Genomic DNA, 24,526 nt, shown 5'->3' on the forward strand with positions numbered 1-24,526 from the left:
CCCCCCCCCCTCTCTCCCTCTCTCATTTTCTTCACCCTCTCTTTGTCATTTTCTTTTTTCCCATACTGCATTTTTTTCGTTCCATGTCTAAACTTGGCTAACAGATCCATTCAAGCTCTAATTTTGAGTTCATTTTGGTTTGAAATCCAACTATTAGAAACGGTCTCCACTTGGTAAGGTAACCTCCAAATTACAATAATAATAATAATAATAATAATAATAATAATAATAATAATAATAATAATAATAATAAAGTAAATTTTTTCATTTTTCCTCTATTTTAATAAAAACCATCAAATTGCACAGCTAAATTCAATGTGAGACTTGGGTCTAGAGCTTAATCACCTAAATATTAATGGTGGATTTCAAATTGGTCTGGTGCTTTAGATGATGGATGGAATGAAAAAAAAAATGGGTACACCTAAACTTAGAGTTGGGTCTTTCGAAGTAAGAGTATATCGTTTTGGAGCCAAAAATTAAAGGAACTCAGATATATATGAAATTAAAGATGGGATTGTAAAGCAGAAATTTCAAGATCCAAAAAAGAAAGAGAGTTTGAAGATGGGAATAATAGAGAGAACATGGTAGGGGATGAAGAGTATGAAAGAACTAAAAAACTGTTCTGGAAAATTTACCAGCTACAGAGTATATTTTGTTATATTTATATACGTTGTTGTTACATGTAGATAAAGATAATTTACAAGTTTGTTATAAGAGATAGACTAGAGAAGATAAGCCAGCTAACAGATTTTATAAATCAAATAACCAAGCCGTGAAGATCCTGGAGACTGAACATATCTGTTTATCTTGTTTGATCTTTATCTTAACCAACTGAATCTGCTAGCACATGAGTAGAGTGATCCTTATCCTTAATATTCTCCCGAAAACTGAGAGGGAGGTCACAAACCGACAGTTTGGCACGTAGAAAACAAAAGCAATTAGCAGTATGGCCCTTAGTAAAAATATCAGCAGGTTGAAGAGTAGTGGGAATGTGCTCCAGTCGAATGTCTCAGTTTGCCACCTTTTCACGCACAAAGTGGTAATCCACTTCAATATGTTTAGATCGTGCATGAAAAATAGGATTAGAAGCAAGAGCAAGTGCATTGATATTGTCACACCAAATGACAGGAGGGGAATCAAGAGAAACCTGTAACTCGCATAAGAGCATACGCAGCCAATATACTTCAGCCGTAACCAAGGCTAAACACCTGTATTCAGCCTCAGTACTAGATTTAGAGACCACAGGTTGTTTCTTGGCGGACCAAGAGATGAGATTAGGACCAACATAGACACCATAACCACACGTCGATCTTCTATTGTCAGGGTCACCAGCCCAGTCGGAGTCACAGTAGGCATTGATTGAAAAGGGACCAGATTTATAGAGGCGACCATAATCTAGAGTATTCTTTAAATAGCGCAGTACTCATTTAGGGCAGGTTTGGGGGATGGGATGAGACACAAAATTCTCATCTCATCTCATCTCATCATTACACATTTTTCAAATCCCCATACAAAATATAATAAACAATTCAACTTTTTCAAATCCCAAATCACCTTTTTCAAATCCCAATACAATAATAATATTAAAACATAATATTTTAAACTCTAAAACAAAACACAAAATTCTCATCTCACCCTCCAAACCTGCCCTTAGTCACTGTCCAGTGTGCAGTAGCCGATGTCTGCATGTGTTGGCATAGTTGATTCATTGAATAGGCTATATCCAGATGTGTAAGAGTAACATATTGTAATGCACCCACAGTATGACGATATTCTGAACGATCGGAAAGTGTCTCCATCAAATTTGGATAATTTGGATCCGGAAAACACAAGGAGCATGATAGGGACGAATGCCAAGAAGTTTAACTCGTTCTAGAAGATCAATAATATATCTTGTCTGACGAAGATGAAGACTTGAGAAATCACGAGTAGCTTCAATGCCTAGAAAATAGGATAGCTGACCAAGATCTTTCATAGCAAAATCCAACTGCATCTTGGATATTAGAGAAGATACAAATGATCGATCATTAGAGGTCACAAGTATATCGTCCACGTATACTAGCAAGAAAACATGCACTGAATCATGGTGATAAGTAAACAAAGAAGGGTCAACTTGAGAACTTTGGAAGCCAAGAGACAAGAGTATAGTTGACAACCTGTTGAACCAAGCCCGAGGGGCTTGTTTTAAAGCATATAGGGACTTATGAAGCTTGCAAACAAAGCCAGGATGCTCAGGGTCCTCAAATCCCTTTGGTTGAGCCATATACACCTCTTCTTCCGAAATACCATGGAGAAAGGCATTAGAAACATCAAGTTGCCGAATATCCTAGTTGAAAGAAACAGCAAGAGCAAGGACCATACGGACAGTAGAAGATTTTATAACTGGGCTGAAGGTTTCATGAAAGTCTAGACCACTACGCTGGAGATAGCCAACAACAACCAACCATGCTTTAAGCCGTTCAATACTCAGGTCTGCGTTTGCATTTAAAAACCCATTTGTTAGGGACAACATTCTTACCAGGGGACGTGAACATAGAGTCTAGGTGGCATTCCTCAGTAAAGCCTGAAATTCACTCTCCATTGCCGCACACCACTCAGGCATAGACACAGCTTGAGCATAGTTACGGGGTTCAGAAATGATAGCATCTGCATGCAAAGCACGAAGTGGGTGTTGTGTAGAGTGATATAATTTAAAGCCAGGAAAGGAACGGGGTTGAAGATGCCCAGTTTGAGACCGAGTGACAACGTGATATGGAGGTGGAGGTAGTTGAGGTTCAGAAGGGTTGGAAAGGGAAGATGTAGTAGTTGGAGAGGAGATTACGAGAGGCTCAGGTGAGTCAATGGAAATCGGCATAGAAGAAAGGGAACGGAGTTGAAGATGCCCAGTTTGAGACCGAGTGACAACATGATAGGGAGGTGGGGATAAATGAGGTTCATAAGTGTTGGAAAGGGAAGGGGCAGTAGTTGGAGAGGAGGTTACAAAAGGCTCAGTGGAGTAAATGGAAATCGGCGTAAAAGGAGGGAAAGAAATTGGTTCGGGCGAGATAGTGGGCATATGAACAGCAGGGGAAGAAAACAGAGGTGGGTTGGGAACTAGAGAATGGTCAGAAGATAAAGATGATAAAATATGTGGAGGAGAGAGGAGTAAAGTTGGAGTGATACTTGAGGGAGTCATGGAACTGTCAGAGTCAGTGATAAGGGACTGCCCACGAGCAGGGAACACAGCTTCATCAAACACCACACTCGTGGAGAGATAAACACGTTGGGATGAGGGATCAAAACACCGAAACCCTTTATGATTGGAGCAATAGCCGATGAAGATGCAAGGTGTACTTTGATAGGAAAGTTTATCAGGCATATAGGGACGAAGATAGGGAAAACACTGACAACCAAAAGTCCTAAAGTAACTAAAGTCAGGGGAACGATGAAAAAACGCTCAAACAAAGATGAAAAATTAAGAACCTGAGCGGGTAGACGATTTATAATAAAAATAGATGTTAAGAAGGCATCCACCCAAAATTTCTTGGGTAACCCGGATTGAGCAAGGAGTGTGAGACCCATTTCAACGATATGGCGATGTTTTCGCTCGGAAAGACCGTTTTGTTGAGCTGTGTGAGGACACGATAGGTGATAAAAAATCTCATTACAACTTAGAAATTCCTTAAAATTAGCAGAACAATATTCACCTATATTGTCACTTTGAAATTGTTTAATGGAATAGTTAAATTGCTTTTCCACTAACTGTTTGAATTTCACAAATGTAGAGAAAACATCGGATTTATTTGTAATAGGAAATAACCAACAAAAACGAGTAAAGTCATCAATAAAGATTACATAGTAACGACAACCACTCAAGGAGTGAGTGGAAGTGGACCAAACATCGAAATGAATTAATTCTAGAGGTGTAGTGGATTCTCGTGAAGAATCAGAGAATGGCAACTGCTTAGACTTTCCTAATTGACAAGACACACAAACAGATTGTTTATTGAATGAATTACTAACAGGAAGTGAAAAACTAGTAAGGACTCGATGAAGAATAGCTGCAGATGGATGCCCCAGGCGGTAATGCCAAGTGGAGGTAAGAGCCTTAACACCAATAGTCATTGTGAGAGCATGGAGCTTAGATGAAGATAGTTGACGAAGATTGATTAGGTATAGTCCATTATCACTTGGCCCCGTCAAGAGCGTGACCCCCGTCGAGATGTTCTTCACAGAAAAATTTGAACCGATGAGCTCAAAAAGAACATTGTTATCTCTACAAAATTTATTTATAGAAAGACGATGAGCTGATGCTTGAGGATAGTAAGCAATATCTTTTAAAGCAAGAGTAGAAGAGAGAGTTTTTATGTAAGCATTTCCAGTGCGTGAGATGATCAAACCTGCCCCATTACCTACACCCACGGAGTCCTCGCCTTCATATGGTTGGGAAGTGGCGAGGTTAGTAACATCTGAAATAATATGAACATTGGCACCACTATCGGCATACCATTGATGTTGATTCAGATAAGTAGTGTTCGCCTCAGCAACCATGGCTGCTAATTCTGTAGGAGGGTGGCGTCCCTGAAATGCATAATTCATACGATTAAAACAGTCAAGAGCCTGATGATTTTCCCTTTTGCAGATCTGACAAGGAGAGCGAGAGCGGGATTCCGATGGTGAAGATGTAGGTGTCGAAGTAGGCAAGTGAGGTAGGAGTTGCCGAAACTGACTTGTAACATGCCCATTTGATTTGGAAGATCCCGTAAATCGGGACCTATTATTGTTGCGAGAACTTGACTTAGCACCAGGTTTATTGAAGTAGAGAGCATAAGATCCAGTTTCTGGTTGAATAGATTGTTTGTGAAACTTTTGCATGGGATCGTAATTTAATAGTTCTGCATGAAAATCAGAGAAAGGCATGGATTTTTCCTTAGCAAGCAGCATGTAGGTGGTGACAAAGGAGTGAAATGATTAATTGAGTCCATTAAGAATAGAGAGAATTAAATTAGAGTCTTCAACTGGTTTGCCAACAGCCGATAATTCATCTGCAAGAGCCTTGACTTCATCTAGAAAATTCTGGCAAGACATAGGACCTTGCTGGAGGACTGCAATTTTCTCTTGATGAGAGCAATGCGAGAAGTCAAAGGCGCAACAAAACGCAAGCCAAGGGCCTGCCAAGCAAGCCGAGATGTTTCCAGACCATAAATAGTAGAAACAATAGAAGGAGATAAAGATGATACTATCCAGCCAAGTACCGTTTGATCCTTGTACTGCCAAACCACATAAGCAGAATTAAGGACACCCTCGGCCTTGAGTTCATCGCTGGAAAACTTAGGAGGATAGGGATCGGAACCATCAACAATCCCCATCAAGCCATAGCTCCTAAAAATTGGAAGTAATTGAGCACTCTAGGCAAGGAAGTTAGTCCCATCAAGCTTGATGGATATAACTTGTGCTGGAAGATGAAAGGCAGCAGAAGAAACAACCATAGAATCGAAAGAAGCGTAAGCTTTAGATTTCGTCTGATACCATGAAAGAACTGAAAAACTGTTCTGGAAAACTTACCAGCCACAGACTATATTTTGTTATATTTATATACGTTGCTGTTACATGTAGATAAAGATAATTTACAAGTTTGTTATAAGAGATAGACTAAAAAAGATAAGCCAGCTAACAGATTACATAAATCAAATAACCAAGCCGTGAAGATCCTGAAGACTGAACAGATCGGTTTATCTTGTTTGATCTTTATCCTAACCAACTAAATCTGCTAGCACGTGAGCATAGTGATCCTTATCCTTAATAGAGTATACACAAGAGGAAAGGACTTGTGTAAAATTCAAAGGAATCCAATTTTTTAAGAGAATAACTTCACTGTGAGAAGAAATGTTTCAGAGAGGGGGAGGGGATGAAGGTTGCATTCTGGAAAGATGGAAGGAAGAAAATGTGAGAGAGAGAGAGAGAGAGGGGGGGGGGGCGAAGACCATTGGGAGTGTTTTTGTGTTTCCGTCGAAGGGAGGGAGGGGTGGGTGTGAGCATGTGTAGACTATATTTTTGTGAAATGCTGAAGTGACAGTTTTCTATTGGTGTTCATTAAACTCCATCTATAGGATGGACCTGTCCAAAGAGGAACTGTTAAAAAAATATTATTGTTTTCTTGAATTTCCTTGACCAGATGATACAACCAGAGTTCAACAGAGAGAAAAATTCAGCAAGAGAAATGACTTGTGGTAGAAAAGTAATCCATGAATTATTTTATATGGGAGGGAATTAAATTCCTACAGAGAGAGATAGAGTCACGTACGTATGTAAGTAATAGTGGCACTTGCATGCTTATAAGACAAATTAAAAGAAAAACTAATAAAAAGACTTCTGAACAACCTTCTTTAACTACAAAGTCTTCTTTAATTACAAACTCTTATAGAATCACGTTCTGCGAAGTCCTATTTAATTACAAACTCATATATAATCACATTAAACCAAAATAAGTTAAAAGAAAAACTAAACAAAAGACATTTGTTAGGCTCTCAATCTTTTGGTCCTTCTCACATCACTACACCAATTCTGGATTTCATATGTCCACTGCTTTCGAGGGTTTTTTCAACAACTGCATCCTTGCCATAACCTCATAGTTTAATTTCAAAATCATCATTTACGGTATTAATCTATTTCTTAGAAATCATAAGTACAAAGTTGAACTTGTTTATCTATAAATGTATAGATAGATAAACCAGCTTGCAATAGATTTAGTTTTTCAAAACTTTAAATTGGAATTTGAGATGTTGTAGTTGAACCTTTGTAAGCCTGATTGAATCGTATGTTGATTAAAATATATTGATGAAATACCATACAAGTATGACACAAAAACTGACTAGCACTACAAGAAATATCACTTTTTGAGGCGCCTAAAATAGACACGAAAAGTAGCACATGCCTTGCAAATAACTTTTCTTGTCCATTTAGATTCGCCTCTAGGTGGACGATAATAATAAGTCTCAAAAGTTCTTTTATAGGGATTTTATTTTTGGCACAAAAAAAAAAAAAAAAATCAATATTTGCAGCGATATATATAGCTGGAAATAGTCTAAATTTTGTCACAAAAGTCTACCAACCATGGTTAATTATTGCTGGTAGATAAAGCCATGGCCTGATATTATACGTAGCTTAAGCATCATCTCAACATGAACACTATTGCTTTTAAGATATAATCATCTCCAATCACCCATTTCATATACTGTATTGTGTCTAGTTTTTCAATCAAACTTAAATGCCCACAAAGGTAAACCAAAGTTCAAACAATGAGTACAAAATTAGTTATCAAACTCTAGTCCACCCACTTCCTAGTCCTCATGGTTAGAAACTTCATTATTTAAAAAATTCTCAATAAATTGTGCATGTCCTCTACAAGTCACAAGATTTACCACTAAAACATTGGAAATAATCTTAACCATCAATAGATTGGGAAAACCATAAGGCAATAACATATAAATTAATACGAGAAATAAGAATAGAAACTCACAAGGTTACCGAATCCAATATAAATGTTGTCTCACCTTATCAAAAAGAAAAAATATAATAAGAAGATAAAAGAATATACAAACTAAAATGGAGGAAAGAAGCAACATGCTTGAATGAGAAGAAACTCACAATATGCCAACTGATTTACATATCTTCTAGAAATAAACTCGATCCACTTATATTCTGGAAAAAAACTTCTTAATTGGATCAACACAAAAGGATAACACCATAACAAAATAAGCATAAGCATATAAGCCTAGGAAGAATAAGTGCCTACAAACAGAGATAGAAAAAAAAAATATATGACAATCAAAATTGTGAGCTTCTCTCTCGAACCCAAAATAGGGAATTGCTTTCTGCAACTCTTCACCTAGATTTATTTGGATATAACTCGTGTATTATGATTTAAAAATTTAGGAAAAAAACGAGTGGATTTGCATGAAATGGCTTTATGTTAAAATTTTTATTTGAGTTCATAAATTTTGATACTTTAATTTATCCTTTATTTTGCTTTACTTTTCAAAGTTCAATATTATTTTCCATACTAAGTTTTAAGTTATTGATGATCTTGCATTCATATTCAATTCTATTTTCATATTTCAAATATAGTTAAACTGTGGACAAAAGTTGGATAAAAAAACCTCGACATACAAAAGAGTATGTAGATGGTCTCAAGGAGTTTTTGAAGTTTGCATGTGAGAGTTGTCCTACAAATTCTTCGATTTGAAAATGTGGATTACGTATGCTATTCATGCCCAACATGGAATATGATCATTTGATTAGCTATAAAATTTTTCAAGGTTACACCATTTGATATGCTCATGGGGAGAGAAAATGGAAAGCATCTTACCATGCTACTGATGCCCAATACAATAATGAGAAAACATATGAAGGCTCCAGTTGGATGACAACCATGTTACATAACATTTTTCCTATGTTTGATCCTGAAATAGTTGAAGGTGAACCTGAAATAAGTGTGGAAGCTAGAGAAGCTGGAGTATAAGATAAAAATCGATCAGGTTCTAGCGAGAGAGTTAATAAATTTTATAATATGTTGAAAGATGCCGATGAGCCACTATATGAAGAGTGCACAAAATATACTAAGTTTAGTGCTGTCATATGTCTCTAGAATATGTTGTGTTTGGGTGAATGGAGTAATATCATATTTACAAAATTGCTTGAATTCGTGAATGAGTTATTCCTACCAGGAGCATCATTACCTAAGAATACATACGACGTAAAGAAGTGCTAAATGATTTAGAGCTTGGATACGAGAGGATCTTAGTTTGTCCCAATGGTTGTATGTTAGTTTGGAAGGACAATGAGAATCTGAAAACATGTGTGATATGCAGAGCGTCAAAGTGGAAGCAGAAAGAGTCTATGGATGAAAGGTCTAAAAGAAATCATAGAATTCCAGGGAAAGTATTACGGCGGCTTCCATTAAAACCAAGATTGCAAAGGCTTTTTATGATATTAAAGACCTTTTCACAAATGAAATGACATGCTATAGGCCGCACAAATGATGGGCACTAAGGCATCTAGTAGATGGTTTGACTTGGAAGACATTTGATTCACAACATTATAAGTTTGCCTCTGACCCCTGTAATGTTAGGCTTGGTTAATCTATAGATGTCTTTAATCCTTTTGGTAACATAAACATTTCCTATAGTACCTGGCCAGCTATGTTGGTACCTTATAATTTACCTCCTTGGATGTGCATGAAAAGATTAACTTTCATGTTATCGTTGATTATATCGGGCCTATCATCACCTTTAATGAATATAGATATATACCTAGAGCCTCTAATATCATAATTAAAGGAATTATGGGAGCTTTGAGCACCAACCTATGATGTTTGCTCTAGAGATATATTTACAATGCGTGCGACTTTAATGAGGACGATAGATAATTTTCCTGCATATAGTGATTTGTCTGGATGGAGTATGAAATGTCATTTAGCATGTCCTTGTTGTATGGGTAATACACAATCTAGATGGATGAAATATGGAAAAAAGTTTTCCTATATGAGGCATAGACGATTCTTGCCAAGAAATCATAGGTGGAAAATTATGGCAAGAACATTTTATAGTACATGAGAAATTGATCCTCCACCTATGACAATAGCTTATGAGATTTTCGAATAATTAGAGGATGAAGGATGCAATGCTAGAAGAAATCATAAAAGAAATAGAGTTGTGGGGTCCACTGATGTTAAGGAACACTCATAGAAGAAACGTAGCATTTTCTTTAATTTGCTTTACTAGAAAGATAATTTATTGCATCATAATCATGATGTGATGCATGTTGAAAAAAATGTGGTGGATAATATTGTTGGCACATTGTTAAATATTGATACAAAATCAAAAGATGGCCTACAGGCATGCCTTGACTTATAAGAGATGGGTTTGAGACCATAATGTCATCCGGTTATCAAAGCTGCAAATAAAACATATTTGCCTCCGGCTATTTTTATAATGAATAACAAAGAGAGAAAACTTGTTGAAGGTAATAAAAAGTGTAAAAGTGTTAGATGGTTATACTTCAAATTTTCACTGTGTGTCAAACTTCAACAGAGTATTATACTGATGCAACAACTTCTGCCAATTGCATTGCGTGGATCATTACCTAAGAAGATTATAGAACCCTTAATTGAGCTATTTGGATTTTTTAGGAAAATTTGTTAAAAAACGATGCGGCTTGAAGATTTGGACTGATTGGAATCTAGAGTACCTTACGTATTTTGCACATTTTCAATTCTCACAATCATTTCCCTCCACAACTATTCACGTTCAAATGTACAACTATTCGTGATCAAACGTATGTTGCTAGTTAATTAAAATATGATATAATACTATATATATAATATATAGTTTATTATATATTATACTATACATACTATATATAATATATAGTTTTATAATACTATATATACTATACTATAATGTTTTGTATTATACTACATATATATGCATTAAGTCTATTAGACTATACTATAATATATACTACCAGTATAATATACTATATATTATACTAAACTATATATTTTACTTTACTATATAATATGCTATACTATATAGCATATTATTATACCATACTCAATTTTGTAATAGCACCATACTATAATATAGGACTATACTATAATAGCATTGTAAATATTGTATTATGCTAGTATTATACATTTAGTAATGGTTACTAGTATTGTATAATAGTATATGTGAATTATACTATACATATGTATATATACTAACATCCAATGTATATATATAGTCTTGTATTATAATCTAAACATTTTAAATCCTAAAGATCATGATAACAAACACTATGAACAAAATAATATTCCATAAAAACATTAGATATCATAACAACAATATAAAATAGATACTAATATCAAAGTCCATATTTTTCTCCAATTTTTTAAGTAAGAAGACAGATGGTAGCTGGAGAATGTGTATTGACTATAGGGCTTTGAATAATGAAATTTTTAAAGATAAGTTTCCTATTCCTGTTGTACAAGAGTTGCTTGGATGAATTATTTGGTTCTAATAATTATTCTAAGCTAGATTTACGATCTGGTTTTCATTAGATCCAGGTCAGAACTAAAGACATTTCTAATATATCCTTTAGGACACATGAGGGTCATTACGAGTTCTTAGTTATGCCTTTTGGTTTGACTAATACACCCTCTACGTTTTAGTCATTGATGAATACCATTTTTAAGCCCTATATGAGAAAATTTATTTTGATATTTTTTTATAATATCCTAGTATATAGCAAAAATGAGGTTAAACATGTTAAACATTTGTAATTACACTAGAGATTCTGAGGCAGAATCAATTATTTGTTAAGCTGATTAAATGTAGATTTGGATGCAGTGAGGTGGATTATTTTGGGCACTTGGTTTCTGTGAATGGAGTTAGGGTAGACTCAACTAAACTACAAGCCATGGTTGACTTGCTAGTGCCCACCTCAGTTAAATCGTTAAGAAGTTTCTTGGGTTTTACTGGGTATTACAGAAAAATTATTAGAGATTATGGAGGTACTACTACTCTCTCATTGCCTTACTCAAGAAGAACAGTTTCTTGTGGACTACAGAAGCTCAAGCAACATTTGAGAAACTGAAGCAGGTAGTCACTCAACCCCTAGTACTAGCCCTTTTAGATTTTTCAAAAATTTTTGTCATTGAGTGTGATGTTTCAGGTACGCGTATTGAGGCAGTTTTAATGCAAGAATCTAGGCCCTTGGCTTTCTTTACCCAACCCTTGAAGGGTAGGATTGTAGCCTTATCTACCTATGAGAAGGAATTGTTGGCCCTAATGTCTATAGTTCAAAGATGGAGGCCATATTTGTTGGATCAATCTTTTGTCATTAAAACTGACCATCAGAGTTTGAAATACTTGTTGGAGTAGAGGGTGGGCACCCTTATGCAACAGAGGTGGATGACTATATTGTAGAGTATAATAAGGGGCAGGATAATCAAGTGGTAGGTTCCCTTTTTAAAAAATTTGAAAGAATCTGATTCTTTGTTTCTTATCTTTTTTCCTAGTATCAACTGGTTATCAAAATTAAAACAAAGCTATTCTAATGGTCACCAATTATAGGAGATTTTTAAGAAAGTAGCTGAGGGTTAATCTTCTTCTTTAAAATTTGCTATCAAAGGGGATCTGCTATTCTATAAAGGTAGATTCTATGTGCCTAATGACCCCATTTTTATTAAGAAGTTGCATCTACTTCACAAGTGTTGAAGGAGGGCATATTGGGGTTAATAAAACCCTCTACAGGGTGAGGAGAAACTTCTTCTCACCAAGCTTTAAGGGTGCTGTTAAGGAGTTCAGACATGGCTGTGATGTTTATTAAAGGATTAAAGTTGAGCAGTCTGTGCCCAGTGGATTGCTTCAGCCTTCTTATTCCTAATCAGCCTTGGACATACATCTCAATGGACTTCATTGAGGGTTCGCCAGTTTTAAGGGTCACTTAGTTCTATGGGTTGTGGTGGACAAATTGACTAAATGTAGTCATTTTGTCTCATTATCCCATCCTTATATTGCTAAGACTATTGTCTAGCTTTATATACAACATATTTTCAAATTGCATGGGATCCACGAATGGATGGGCAGTTCGATTGTTAATAAAAGTCTAGAGAATTGTCTCAGATGTTTCTTTGGGGATCATCCTAAGGACTGGGTGCAATGGGTCTCATTAGTAGAGTGGTAGTACAATATCTCCGTGAATGTCTTGACCAAGATGATCCCCTTCCAGGCCTTGTATGGATTTCAACCTCCTTGAATCTTGTTGTACATGCATGGAACCAACCAAGTTGCTAAGGTAGATCAACAACTATTGACCAGAGAGCAGATGCTCTGCTTGCTAAAAGACAACCTGCACCATGCACAAGATTGCATGAAAAGATTTGACGATTTAAAGAGAAAGGAACAAAATTTTACAAATGGGGACTGATTCTACCTTCAATTGTAGCCATATCGAAAGTCTTTAATGTCAAAGTGCTGGTCTCTTAAAGTAGCTCCAAAGTTTTATGGGCCCTTCCAAGTGACTTAGGGTTGGGAAAGTTGCTTACCGGTTAGCAACTTGCTTTGTCTCAGATTCATCCGGTCTTCTATGTATCTCAATTGAAGTGCAAGCTTGGGTCTTTAGTAGTGCTTGTGCCTCAACTTATCTGGTTGATTCGCCTAGTGTCCTTAAACCAAAACGAGTCAAAATCCTCAATTGATGACTCCGCAAGCACCGCAATCAACCCTTGGTTGAGTTACTAGTCCATTGACAGGGACAATCGGCTGAGGATGCCACTTGGGAGGAGTTTCAATCAATGTTGGTGGCCTACCCACACCTTGTAGGCAAGGTTTTCTTAGGGTAACATAAACTTAGACACACATGGAAGGATGGGTAGTATGACGGGTAGCATATGGGCCGAGTTAGTCAGGCTGGAGATGGGTTTAGTTAGTCGTAATTATTGTAAGAAATATTAATGCCCACAATTGTTATCAAAACTCATAATTACCAATTGAGTAAAACCCAAGATTGTATAAAAGGCTACGAGTGGAATAGTAAGATACAAGAAAATAATACATTGATTCTTAGTTTTCTCTCTCAATTTTCTCTTATTGTAACGCCCCAATGGAAGGCCCAAATCACATGACCTATATTCTAAAAGGACTAGTCAATGATACAATTGGAGCCCTATTAGAACCTTATAAAGAGCAAGAACTTATCATTCTCAAATAATGTGAGATCTCATACACCACCCATCCTTATCCATATCATATAGGGTATCACAATCTACCTCCTTAGATTCCCAACGTTCTCGTCGGGCCTGTCCATTATAGGTGGCACGGCTCAAGTCTCACATTTCGAGTTGGGATAGGCTCTGATACCATTTGTAACGCCCCAATAGAAGATCCAAATCACATGGCCTATATTCTAAAAGAATTAGTCAACGATACAATTGGAGCCTCATTGGAACCTTATAAAGAGCAAGAACTTCTCATTCCCAAACAATATGGGATTCCATATACCACCCACTCTTATCCATATCATATGGGATATCACACTTATTCGCTCTCTCTCTCTCTCTCATTCTTTATTTTATCTTCTTATTGGTGCTTTTGACATTACACGATGAATATTGGATTATTTTTGTTACATTCATTTAGTTAAAAGTGTAATTAGTTGTTATTAGCTTTATTCACTCCTTTGACACAAAATTTAGTTTTACATTTTGATATATTTTTATTTTTATGGACAAATGGACAATTTGAGATTTATTTGATGGTTAGAGATTTATTTCATTGTCTTTATTATTTTCCAACATTTTTCTTTTTTTCTTGAAAAAAGTTTAGTTAGAAAAAGCTTCTAAAAGAACAAAAAAGGGACGGCTTTTGGATAGTGGATATCCGAATTTCAATATAGCGGTATACCCGAATACGCGTGCGGGTGCCAAAAACAAATCTGCAACAGAGACGACGTCGTAGCAACCACAGCCCTCCTTTTTTGTGCCTTGTATATGGCCTTTAACCTGTCCTGTTGCCCTTCAGTGTTGTCGCTCAACTGCTTGTTCTTCCTCCTCATAAATCAGAAGTTTGCTTCGTAGGCAGCTGCCCCAGCTACTCCCTCCGCTCCATGTAAGTAGACAAAGATAGATATATACATATCTTATATAGATTTATATTTACGATGTTTACATTTGCGTATCTATGTTTATATTCGATGGACTTCGATATTTTTTATCATGTTGAAAATCTCTTGGCACCCTTTTTTCAGTGCAAATGAGTTGCTAGTTCTGTAAAAATACTCACAAAGAAAAATCTAATCTTATTTGAAATAAAGGTCTTTGAGAAACTATATCTACTTTACTGTACTTCGTTTGCTGAATCAGATGACGTTTTGTTATGATCCTTTTTCCCATTATTTTGATTCAATTCTATAAAGTATGCGCAGTTGTTAGCTGCCTTCAAGTTTCTGTTGGTTTCCCATTTCCTAATAACTCCGTTTGAATATTTGGTTTACAAGTCATTGTAGTTAATCCCATAAAACCCCTCTGTTGTGGTTGTTGATAATGAGCTATATTTCTATATGATATAATATATGTGATTTTATTTATGGACTTTCTTAAAGTTGGTTCTTTGATACCAAAATAGAGAACATCATGGGTGATAATCTGCATGTTCCACACGAAGAAACAAAAGGGATTGTTGAAGACACCGTGGATGGGAGACTAGATGTGTATATATGGGACATGGATGAGACACTTATACTGCTCAAGTCCTTGTTGAATGGGATGTATGCTGAGGCTTTCAACGGTTTGAAGGACGCCCAGAAGGGTGTAGAAATCGGGAAGATGTGGGAGAAACACATTCTTGATTTGTGTGACAGTCATTTCTTCTATGAACAAGTATGTTTGCCTTTTTGCTTAGGTGTAGACAGTCATTTCTTCTATGAACATGTATGTTTGCCTTTTTGCTTAGGTGTGTTCTATCTTGCATTGCGATTCTGAATTTGTTCTTTTGATATCTGATCTGAATCCTTCATGACTTGTTTTATGCCTGGAGAGTTTCTTTTGAGATTTTGTTTGTTGAGTTTGGTGTTGTACGCACAGATTGAGAACTACAATAAGCCATTTCTTGATGCCTTGCTCCAATATGATGACGGGAAGGATCTTTCTGGTTACAAATTTGATCAAGATGGGTTTGGTCCACCACATGATGATGACAACAAAAGAAAACTTGCTTACAGGCACAGATACATAGCCCAAAAGTATGAAAAGGTATAAAAACTGGTGTTCATAACTCTATCTGAGGGGATAATTCTCAAAGAGGGGAAAAAATAAGAAGGAAATTGAGATCAATTTTGTTTTTTATCAATCATTGTTTATTTACTTGCAACTCCTTGCTGTTTGCTTCCGTGTAGTTATGCTTATGTAAGCAATGATTAATAAAAAACTGATATGAGATTTGCACTCAAGATGATTATTACATTTTCCTTATTACTTTCACTATCATTATATGTTTGCATGTGTACTGGTATGCTTATGATTTGTCAAGGTTTTTTTTTCTCAACCATATGCCTTTCAAAATCAGTTTTTTTTTTTTTTTATTTATTTATTTATTTATTTATTTATTTATTCTTTATGCGTGTTTCTTGCACCGCTCTTCAATTTCACAATGGATACAGTTTTTAGTAGCTGGCATATTAAGCGAAGTTTTAGTAGACATATGTAGGCAGCTTTTTCTTAGTGTACTTATTCTCTAGTGGTGAAGATATAAATTTGGTATGTGAAAATTAGATAATTATTAGTTTGAAATTTTGTGTGTGCTTGTTTGTGTGTGCATGCAAGGGCTTTCTTGTGGTTATATTTATGGATTCACTTAGCTCATGCATCTACCTTGGAAAGGTTTATTGGATATATGTTGAAAAGGTTTTATGCGTGCATATCTTTTTTCTATTTTTGAAGATTTCTTGGAGTTAGATAGTCTATCAGATGCTCTTATGAAAAAAAAGGTCTATCAAATGCTGATTAAGTGTGGAGGATATGGATTATATAAGGAGAGATAATCGCTGGTTCTGACAGTCATTTATCTTCCATAGTGACAACTCTTGTTCCTGAAACTAAGATAATTATTAGTTAGAACTTTGGCGCAATACCTTAGAAACTCAAAGTATATACCTTGCTATGTCACTATAATTATAGATTGAAATATAAATTTGTTAGATGAAACTAAGATTACATTATTATTAGTAACAATTACCCAAGGTACACTTGCAGGAAACTCCTTGCCGAGGGTGTGTGCACCCCTTGTATTAGTCAGGATGTTGTTCTCGAACACCCGGTGACAATAACAAAAAATTAGTTACAAGATTTGATGAAGGCTTAAGAATCAAAGGTCTTAAGGTGAGTAGGATGACATAGTTTATATGGAACATGGGAAAGGTATTACCAAAGAGGATAAATAGAGGAAAAGGTTAAGCAAATACCCACCAACGATACCCTTTGTTTAAATTGACTATCCGTGGAGGGGGTGAGATTGCTTGTGGATAGTATGGATGACTAGTCATGGATTTTGTAATAAAATACTGGAAATTACCTCTTAGCTAGGGATGTTATTTGAAAGAAGGCCATCATATAATGAAATAGTGGACTATCAATACTCCCTACATATTTCTTATGAGAATAACTTCAGGCCGGAGACTCCTATAAAGTTAGAATATTAAAGACCAGTAAGAAATAGACACGTAAGCGAGCGCACATGACCTCCCCCTCCCCCCCTCTCTCTGTGCTCTCTCACTGGATCCGATTCTCCCCTCCCCCTCTCTCTGCTCTCGATCTCTCTCTCTGTTGAAAGAGAAAACCTCTACTCCCTCTCTCTCTGCTCTCTCACTGGATCCGAAAGAGAAAACCCTCACTGCCTCTCATCGAAGCCACCAAGATTTTGAATTGGTGAAAAAGAAGAAAGATAGAGCAAGAGGGGAGAAGTAGAACCCAGACACGAAAATGCAGAGTGGTGGAGGTTTTAAAGCAATAATATCAGTGTTAAATCAAGAAGCATTTTGAAAGGATTCAGAATACCTTTTTGGGCGTAGACATACCCCTGAGGAATCTAGAAAAGACCCACCTTTTCAAAAATCAAAGAAAATCACACAAAACAAATTAAAAAGGAAAATAACTTAGTTGCTCCATTCTGAAACTCTAAAACCACTGCAGAGATTTGAACCCAGTGGAATTCCAAGGAACAAAAAACAGAGAAACAGAGGAAATCGAGAACGAAGGAGAGAGAGACTTGATCGGGAAGGACAAAACAAGATGACCCTGTATGCGTCCCCACATTAACATGGCATGGAAGGCTTACGTGTCCCCTAATTGATTGGTCTTCGACAAACCCACATTTTAGGTGTCTCCGTTCTGAAGCGTTTCTGATTTCTTATCCTTATTCCCTCTCCCCAATTGTGTGGCGTCTCATATTAAGAAGGTCCAATGTGAATTTCTGTGGAGTGGGCTAGGTGAGGAGTTTAAGTTTCACCTTGTTGGTTGGGACAAGGTTTGTTCTCCGACTAGAGGAGGTGGGCTGGGGGTTCGTAATCTGAGGGCCTTCAACAAGGCTCTCCTAAGGAAGTGGTTGTTGCGATATAACTACGAGAGAGAGGTCTTGTGGAAGGGCGTTATAGATTCTAAGTACCAAGGTAGGGAGGGGAGGGGGAGTGGTGTTCCAATGAGGTTCAAGGGGCACATGGAGTGGGGCCGTGGAAAAACATTAGGAAAGGTTGGGGCATTTTCTAGAAATAGCAAATTGGTGCTGGGTGATGGCTTCTGGATTAGCCTTTGGCATGATATAAGGTGTGGATATAGGGCCCTCAGGGATTCTTCAGGATTGCACGTGAGTAGAGCCTTCTGTGGTAGAATTAAGGGAAATTTCCAATGGTTCACAATATTAATTTAGCTTTATAAGGGCCGCACACGACTGGGAAGTTACATAATTCTTCAATTTACTGTATTCAGCTGGGGTAAGTAATGAAACGCTGGAGGGGGGGGGGGGGGGGGGGGGGGGGGGGGGGGGGGGGGGGGGGGGGGGGGGGGGAATAGAGGATTCTGGAACTTCACTGTATGTTGATTCTATGAGGCCACTTCTATTCATATTAACAACCATTTTCCTTGGAGGAGCATTTGGAGGTGCCAGGTGCCTTTTAAGGCTGTTTTCTTTTAATGGACAGCTGCCTTTGGGAAGATCTTGATCATGGACAAGCTAAGGAAATGCCGGATCATTATCATCAACTGGTGCTATATGTGCAAAAATAGTGGAGAAACAATGGATCACTTACTCCATTTTGAGGTTGCCAGGATGCTATGGAATGATATCTTCACCAGAGTTGGGTTAGTATGGATTATACCTAGGAAGGTAGCTGATCTTATTGCTAGCTGTTGAGGTCTCTATGGTATACCCCAAATTACAGCAGTGTGGAAGATGGTTACCGTTTGCCTTTTTTGGTGCATTTGTCAGATGTTCAGATGAATGATCCTTAGCTAGGTGCTTTCTCTTGTATACGTCCCGTGTATTTGGGCTAGGCCTACTTATCATTTATCAATAAAGTTTTTGTTTACCTACAAAAAATAGATGTTTCAACAAATGAGCAGCAATAAAAAGGATGATAAATACTGATCAATATATAATTTCGAGATTACTTAAAAACAATATATAGTTATATATATTACATACTGAAAGATGATAGTTGGCAATATTTAGATGATAAAAAATTGTTTAAGATGCTCTAGTTGTGCAACAAAACCTTCGACTCCACCAGTGTGGTCTGATGTGATTCTAGTTGGAGCCTCTACCAGATTGAGAGGATGGCCAAACAGGATGTTGGTTCAGTATATTATAATAGACCTAGTGTCCTATTAAAAAAATAATAATAGACCTAATGACCTAGAATATAATGCAAGATTTGGCCATAGACAGAGGTAATTGGTAAAAATATTAACGAAAAAAATGTTTAATTATGATGGTAAGACCACCATGCCTTTTGAGACTACAGGAAACGAACATGTACCAAATGTATATATTCCTAAAACTTGGGAAAAGATGCAAATACGGAAGCATAAATTGGGACAATCTCTTTGTAAATATGCATATTCTTGTCTATATTTGGTATTACAAGTGCATAACAAGCAAAGTCAATTAGGTCCATCTCCCACATTTGCATATCTAAGGGTTTAAATGAGAATTCAGGTTAGTTTTACTATGCCTCTCCTAGTTGAACAAAATAATGTTCTTTCCTTTTCTTATCTTATGATATTTTGGTGCAGATTAATTGTTATTTACAATGTCTTTAGCAATAGTGATAATAGTTTTGCCAGGTTGAAGTTCAATCATTAACTTTAGGTTTGTTTTTCAACCTAATTAAACTTCATTCGCATATAAGTTTGAAGACTATTACCAAATGGAATGAATCGATTTTATGAAGTTGCCTCCTTCATTTACATAGATCCACATAGCATCACCGTAGAAGAGCTAATTTACTTCCTGTAGCTATCTTAGTTATAGTATCATCAGCAAGAGATAACTCTCCCTCTCTCTCTCATTTCAGGGCTTGCATAACTTTTTTGATCAAGAGGCAATGAAACTCTGGGATGAATTGTATGATGTCACTGATAAGTATACAGATAGATGGCTTTCATCAGGTATGTTATCTAATAACGGTGCTTCTTCATAGTGATTCAATCATTTATTTTGAAGGTTCTGATGTTTTGGTTTAGTACTGGACATCTTGTCTCATGTTGCTGAAGTCTTTGACATATTTAGCTGTCTTTTGTATATTATTTTACTTTTTCCACCACACCTAGGCAAAAATGAAGAAATACAATTGACCATTAAGGGAGAGCCATCTGCATGTATAGAGATATTTTTAATGGTTTAATTGGCAGTGAACCAGGGTCTTGTTATATTGGCCACAATTTTTTCTTTCATTTTAAGAAAAGAGGGTGGCACGAGGAAAATATTAGATGGGTTCCTCACGATGAAAAGCAGATACACTCCAAAGCAGTACTCAGTCAAACGTTGATCTCAAAAACAAAAAAAAGGTGAATTCTAAGTTGTCTCAAAACGATAAATGTCTGTCTATCATGTTGCTCCAAATAACTACATGGCACAAATTTCAGATCTTGCTAGCAGCCCTTTTTTTTTTTTTTTTTTTTTTTTGCGCAATAACCCCAAATAAAGTGGAAGCAAAAGATCATTAGCCATACTGAAAATACGGGTTCTATAATCAATGAACTTTTAGCGAAAAACAGGGATACCAGTCATATCTACAGTATGCTTGGCCCAATACACTGTCCTAGAATGACATTCTTTAATTGTCTCGTAATGATGGGGAATGGAAACATTAAATTATCTACATTTGGAAATAGTTTTTCTTGATGATAAGTATGCATCCTGGGAACTAATCAATGCAACAACTATTCTTGGCCTGAGAACCAGAAATTTTGGCAATTACTCTATAATGGCTGCTTAGCGAAATAATAATGAGTCCCTGGGAAGAAATGTACTTGACATTGGAATTGAGGATGTGGAAGATGGAGCTAGTTTTTTTACTTCTACCCTCAATAATATTTTTCATGCACATCTTCCTGATAATTAAACCAAACATGCCCTCCATGGTGTATGTAGACTAGACATTTCTTTCTTGTAGTTATGTAAGTACTTTACATGGTTTTCCTTTACCTTTGTGCTGACTGGTGATAAGATATCTTCTTGTGGAGTCTGAGATATACTTTGTACTGTGCTTTGCTATCTCATTTCCGACTATTATTGCATGACATCTTTTTACTTACACAGTTCTATCTCTCTCTCTCTCTCTCTCTCTCTCTCTCTCTCTCTATATATATATATATATATATATATATATATAGCACGGGCCTTCTTGGAGCAGTGTTTGATTGGGAAGAAAGACGCAACGTCTTCTGTTGCCTCTGCTGTCGGGGCCCTTGACTCTCCTGATTCAAATTATCAGCAGGTTAATGTTTTAGTGACTTCTGGGTCACTGATACCCAGCCTTGTCAAATGCTTGCTCTTTCGTCTTGACGGTATAATAACACATGGAAATGGCAAGTCTTTTTTCCTCTCTTTGATGTTTAATTGAAATACACTTTTGATCAGCTTATGCTTGTTTTTTGACTTGTAGGTATCTGAACTGCCATTAGCTGTTTCTACCTAATTGACCTTATCACAGTAACGTGTCTGCTGTATACTAATCTCCATTGCCTGTTTAGAGAAGGCGTATCAGTTTAAGCTTCCTCAATACATGACATAGTATTTTAGATGATTGAACTATCAATGTTGAAGAGAAATACTATGCACCATTAAAGTGGGAGCCTCAGAATAAGTTTCTCAATGCTTAAACATGGTATTTTCTAAGTCATTTGCTGACCAGATAACCAGGATAGAATTTTTTACAATCAAGCTACAGTTAAGTGAGCCCTTCACATTCTTTTTGTTTATCTTCCTTTTGCCAGACACATGTATGGTATACAATATGTGGAAACTCCATTTTTGTCGAAGTTCATGAACCAGATGGGTAAAAGTATATCATCAGCCAACTAGAAGAGCATAATAACCTCTTAGTCATATGATTGCGGTTTCTATAAGCAGCATAGCTCCATAGCTCCACATTATTTAGAACAGTTTAAAGGTCGGCCTGCTGGTTTTCTGGTTTGCATGAATAGAGTATTTCCTGAACGTGGCAAAGTAATGCCTCAGAATTACCATAAACGATCTACATGTCCTCTAGTGCAGGAAACCTATTTTATTTGATTTAATAAAATTTTATTTTACCTATCAGAAAAAACCTATTTTGCTTGTGATATTTGATGGAAAACTGTGGAGACATGCAATGTAATGCAGCAAATGAATCCATGTTTTCTGCCAGTTTTGTTTTTTAACTGTGTATTTTTTTTTTATTGATAATAAGGATAAGCAATAGTCTAAGTACACAAGACATATACAAGAGCATCACCTATGCTTGATGATCTAGTGATACAACATATTCATGTTTTCTGCCAGTTAATGTTCGTTTATTGTTTATTGTTATGTATCTTTGCCTCTAATACTATTCCAATATACAAAACTTGACTTTGCATAAATACTTTGTTGCTTGTATCTTTTTTATTTGATGTTCATATGAGTCTCTCCCTTAATAACCCAATATGTGAAACCTCATTCACACAATACTTTAGGGCTTGTATCTTTTTGATTATGGTAATACGAATCTCTTACATTTACATTAGCTTAAGTTGAAGTAATAGGTAGTGACAGATCTGCCATTTCTTCAGTTTACAGCTCATGGGAAGTGGGGAAAGTCCAATGTTTTCAATGGATCAAGGAGCGTTTTAGCTGTTCAAATGTTCGTTTTTGTGTAATTGGGGATGGATGGGAAGAATGTGAAGCTGCACAAGCCATGAGATGGCCATTTGTTAAGATTGATCTGCGACCAGGCAGTTCTCACAGGTTTCCTGGCCTCACATTGAGAACAGTAGGTTACTATTTCTCTGTTGTATATGGAAGCCCCGATGCTGAAGATGACAAAGATTAAGTCTCATCCTGTGCACTAGTAAGCTGTTTTCCTTTCTGGGAGTTCTATCTGTATATAGAAAGAAAGAAGCATTCACGGAAGTCTCAGTTTTTGTATAAATGATGCGAATTAGATGACCACAACCGATTAATAGGCCATATGCTAATTGAAATAGAAAATTAGAGAGGTGAAAGAATATTTTTCCCTGAACATTGCCTTGTAAACATGGTTATGGTCATCTGGCCAGACTCTTTCTTTAAGAGCTCTCTTAGAATCCATTGCTTTTTGTATTTATTACATCAAATGTTTGTTAAGTTCCTAATGTCTCCCTTTCTTGAAGTAAATGTCTCCTTTATATTTAACATATTGCTAATATTCACTATAAATATTTATCCTACATGACTACCATGACGTTTTCCTTGAAGTAGGACACATTTTTATACATATTTCATAGTCGTAAACCAACCTACATGTTCTTTCTGCTGCACATGATATCTTGTTTGAATAGGCAGGCATGTGAACATCAATGGAGTTGGTGGTGCATATGATACGTATGAGTCTATGACCCACATCTGAACCCCCCTGGAAATATTTTGATGTCTGGCTAATGAGTGCATACGATTTGTAGACCCTGTAGAAGTGTCAATGTCTGGTGGTCTGTTGTTTCAAACTATTTGTTCGTCCACAGAATCCCTCCCCCTCTACTTTCTCTCCTCCTGTTTCTTTCCCTTCCCTACTGTGCACGAATAGATTGAAATGTGGCTGAGAATGTGTAGGCATAGCTGAAATTTTATCTCGGCAATATATCTATGGGCCAGTCCAGAGTATGAGATGTCGGCCTTGGAATTGATAGGAAACTTTTCCTACCAAATTCAGGGCTTTTCAGTTTGAAGCTCCTGTGTGGATCAAAATTGTCTTGAGCTATGGAAGTTAATCTAATCAAGTGAAAAGACATAAGATCTAATAAGATTCAGTTCTTACTCTTTAACATTTTAGTGGCTAAACTGCATGCATTATCTCATTATCTTATATTAGGTGGGGGCATTTAGCAGATGCTTGGCAAATCAAGTGGATTGCTTTAGATAAGCGACGTACGAAGTGGATAATGTGGAACAGTCGAAGAAAAATCTTGTCATGTCTTTTAGTTGAGCAGCAGAGCACTCTGGCATCTTATCTCATTGCTCCCACCCGAATGCTGGCCAGGCAGCAAAGTTAGCAATCATTTCTGAACTCCACACTGAAAAGTTGCAGTTGTAGGTACTGTCAACAGGTCAATAACTTTTAAACGTGTAAAAAGTGAGTAGGACTTGTTTGGTAGCCAGAAAACATATGGAACAACCCCAAGGAGGCTCCACAGGACCACAACCATTCTGGCAGGTGAATTGTGGATGCCGCAAATGAAAGCCATTTTTTTTTCGTACAAAAACACATTTTATTAGCAATTTTGAGTTTACCTAAAAGA

At 36.5% G+C, this 24,526-nt stretch overlaps 1 protein-coding gene across 2 annotated transcripts; it reads left to right on the forward strand.

The window, feature by feature from the left end:
- Positions 1–14,474: 14,474 nt before the first annotated feature.
- On the forward strand, positions 14,475–23,386 carry LOC121235252 (eyes absent homolog). Of its 2 annotated transcripts, XM_041131581.1 has the most exons (6): positions 14,475–14,630; positions 15,147–15,400; positions 15,605–15,772; positions 20,086–20,179; positions 21,407–21,601; positions 22,826–23,386. In XM_041131581.1, the coding sequence occupies exons 2-6, from the start codon at positions 15,155–15,157 to the stop codon at positions 23,083–23,085; spliced, it is 963 nt and encodes a 320-aa protein (XP_040987515.1). In that variant the 5' UTR covers positions 14,475–14,630; positions 15,147–15,154; the 3' UTR covers positions 23,086–23,386. The 2 variants fall into 2 exon arrangements, with proteins under 2 accessions (XP_040987515.1, XP_040987516.1); XM_041131582.1 differs by lacking the exon at positions 15,605–15,772.
- The last annotated feature ends 1,140 nt before the right edge of the window (positions 23,387–24,526 follow it).

This window comes from Juglans microcarpa x Juglans regia, chromosome 6D, assembly GCF_004785595.1.
Source record: "Juglans microcarpa x Juglans regia isolate MS1-56 chromosome 6D, Jm3101_v1.0, whole genome shotgun sequence".
In the NCBI taxonomy this organism is placed as follows: Eukaryota; Viridiplantae; Streptophyta; class Magnoliopsida; order Fagales; family Juglandaceae; genus Juglans; species Juglans microcarpa x Juglans regia.

Bases quoted from the DNA above. Each gene is read 5' to 3' on its own strand.
- LOC121235252 (XM_041131581.1), top strand. From the start codon at position 15,155: ATGGGTGATAATCTGCATGTTCCACACGAAGAAACAAAAGGGATTGTT. The intron at 15,401-15,604 runs GTATGTTTGCCT...TTGTACGCACAG, and splicing joins GTCATTTCTTCTATGAACAA to ATTGAGAACTACAATAAGCC. The intron at 15,773-20,085 runs GTATAAAAACTG...CTCTCATTTCAG, and splicing joins TAGCCCAAAAGTATGAAAAG to GGCTTGCATAACTTTTTTGA.